This window comes from Sinocyclocheilus rhinocerous, unplaced genomic scaffold, assembly GCF_001515625.1.
Source record: "Sinocyclocheilus rhinocerous isolate Xijiao unplaced genomic scaffold, SAMN03320098_v1.1 scaffold365, whole genome shotgun sequence".
In the NCBI taxonomy this organism is placed as follows: Eukaryota; Metazoa; Chordata; class Actinopteri; order Cypriniformes; family Cyprinidae; genus Sinocyclocheilus; species Sinocyclocheilus rhinocerous.
The window spans coordinates 713,752-716,070 of NW_015659915.1; the positions used below are offsets into that span (position 1 = coordinate 713,752).

The following is a 2,319-nucleotide window of genomic DNA, read 5'->3' on the forward strand; positions in this document are numbered from 1 at the left end:
CACACACACACACACACACACACACACACATATATATAAACTACTAGGCTACTTAATATTGTTTATTTAATAGAGATATGTTATTCTTTGTGGTAATTTTTTTATGAGGAGCAGGAAACATACAAACCAACCAAATCAAAGCATCAACGCCTAATAGCCTATAATTTCAGCTGCTCCAGCAATGATAATTAACAAAACACCTAAATTGACGAAAATAGGATAAAACAAATACATGACTTAAATAAGTACGTGACAGCATTTTTAATTTCTAGTAGCCTATTCAATTATACTGAGCTACAAAATAGTAGATTTTTATATTTAAAATACATAATAAACAGAACAAACTTATTTAGACTTTGTGAAATATGATATAGATATGCCAAATTTTCTTTTCTGTATATGAAATTCTCCAAAAGCGAAAGGCTCCAAGTAAAATTCACGAAACGACTTTAAAATCAGGAGGCGCTCTTTCTAGTTATTGATGGACAGTTGTGTGCCGTTTCTGATTGGCTGGTGTGTTGATTTAGGGCGGCTCAGCCACGCCCACCTGCGTGCAGCGAGAGGAGAGCGCGCGCCGAGCACACACTGTCAGTCAAGCGTCTCCAGAGCAACAGGTAAAGCTCTCATCACCTGCTGAAGTGTCTCTCATCAATCTGACGCTTTTATTGTCTCAGCTCTTTCGGGGGGAAAACAAATCTTTGATATATGAACGGTGTCATTCTTCATTATAATACTAATATGAAAAGTATAAACATATGAAACGACAGACAGAAGACACGTACTCAAATATGTAAGTATGTTTCATATTCATTTTTACATTGAACATTTACGTTAAAAGTATGAAGAGAGTGCGAAAGCATATAGATATATATATTCAGATTAATATAAATATACAGAGAGCATTAGAAAAAAACAAGTGTATTAATGTCACAAGAAGGTGAAACTGAAAACGAATGAAACGTGTTTCGTGAAATATATATATATATATATTAAAAAATACATTTCGTTTTTTTGTTTGCTTCTGTATTTTTAGTTACTTGTTTTTTCTTTTGAAATCTTTTATATAATTTCTCTGTTTGATCTGTTTGTAGAGAAATCATAACATGTTAAACAGGATTATTTTAATATATAATAAACAAAACACTGAATGAATATGAATATATGTTTGAATATGAAATTTTTTTGTGCGCCATTGATCTTGCATATATTTATGGATAAGAGTGTAATACAGTTTATAATAATGTAGGACCTACATATGAGGGCTTAATGCAGAGTAATCGTAATGCAATGATATTGTAATGTATTTTATTTCAGATTTTCTTTTACAAAGTATTGCATTTATGGGTAAGTATAATACTGTTTATGTAATGTAGGAGCTGCATATGAAGGCTTAATGCACAGTTATTCTAATGCCTAATTTATTTCTGTTATTTTTTTTTTTTTACAAAGTATTACAGATCACGCACTTCTGAGGCTCATTATTGTGTCTGGAAAGTCCAGCAACTGCAGCCTGCGAACACCATGAACCTGAGCCCGTCTGAACACAGCATGGACGGCAGCAAAGCCGAGCACTTGCTCCCTTGTTTCCGCAGAAGCGCGTTTGACGAGCCTCTGGCGTCCTACCACAGCGGCTCCATCATATCTCACCTCCTGCGGAAAACCATTCACAATAAACTGACCTCGCTGGACAACAGCCTCCTTTACCTGCCCTCCGCAAACGCCAGCGGCTTCGATCCCGAGTCCAACAGCGCCGATGATTTTGCTCGAGAGGAGCAGAGCTGCCTGTCCTTCAAAGACGAGGATCTGTCTGTGAGCGAGCACCTCCAAGCCAAACGCGCCCGGGTGGAGAACATCATACGAGGCATGGCTGCTTCGCCCAACGCCGACGGAGAAGCGGAGAGCGAGTGCGAAGCCGTCCGCTGTAGAAGAGACCTCCTGAAGGAGAACAAACGCAAGCAGAGGCTCCCCCAGCACCAGGAACCAAAGACCAGCAAAGACGAGGAGTGCCACAAACTCAAGGAGCAGCTCCAAAGCATGCAGCGTCTCCTGCATCAGCTCCAGGAGAAGATCTCGCACGTGCACGACCAGAATTACTCGGAGAGCGAGGAACGGGAAGATGCGAGGTCAGAGCTCTCGAGTCTGAGGCTGGATGGTGGATACAAAGACCGAGTCAAAGTGGAACCCGGTGGTTTCGGCTCCGACAGGGCGATGAAGAACCTCAAAGAGACTCTCAAGTGCGTCTTCAAGAAGAGTCTTCTGAACCAGTCATCCCCATGCCACAGTCCGGACTGCTCGGAAACCGAGAAGCGCGAGAAGCGG

At 40.7% G+C, this 2,319-nt stretch overlaps 1 protein-coding gene across 1 annotated transcript in view; it reads left to right on the plus strand.

Annotated features, from left to right (window-relative positions):
• The first annotated feature begins 421 nt into the window (after positions 1 to 421).
• Positions 422 to 2,319, plus strand: part of LOC107724240 (prospero homeobox protein 1-like) — a 3,537-nt gene continuing 1,639 nt past the window's right edge. The window contains exons 1-2 of the mRNA XM_016533076.1: positions 422 to 790; positions 1,450 to 2,308. Coding sequence (XP_016388562.1) covers positions 1,522 to 2,308 — 787 coding nt within the window. The 5' untranslated portion in view covers positions 422 to 790; positions 1,450 to 1,521. The remainder of the gene's footprint in view (positions 791 to 1,449; positions 2,309 to 2,319) is intronic.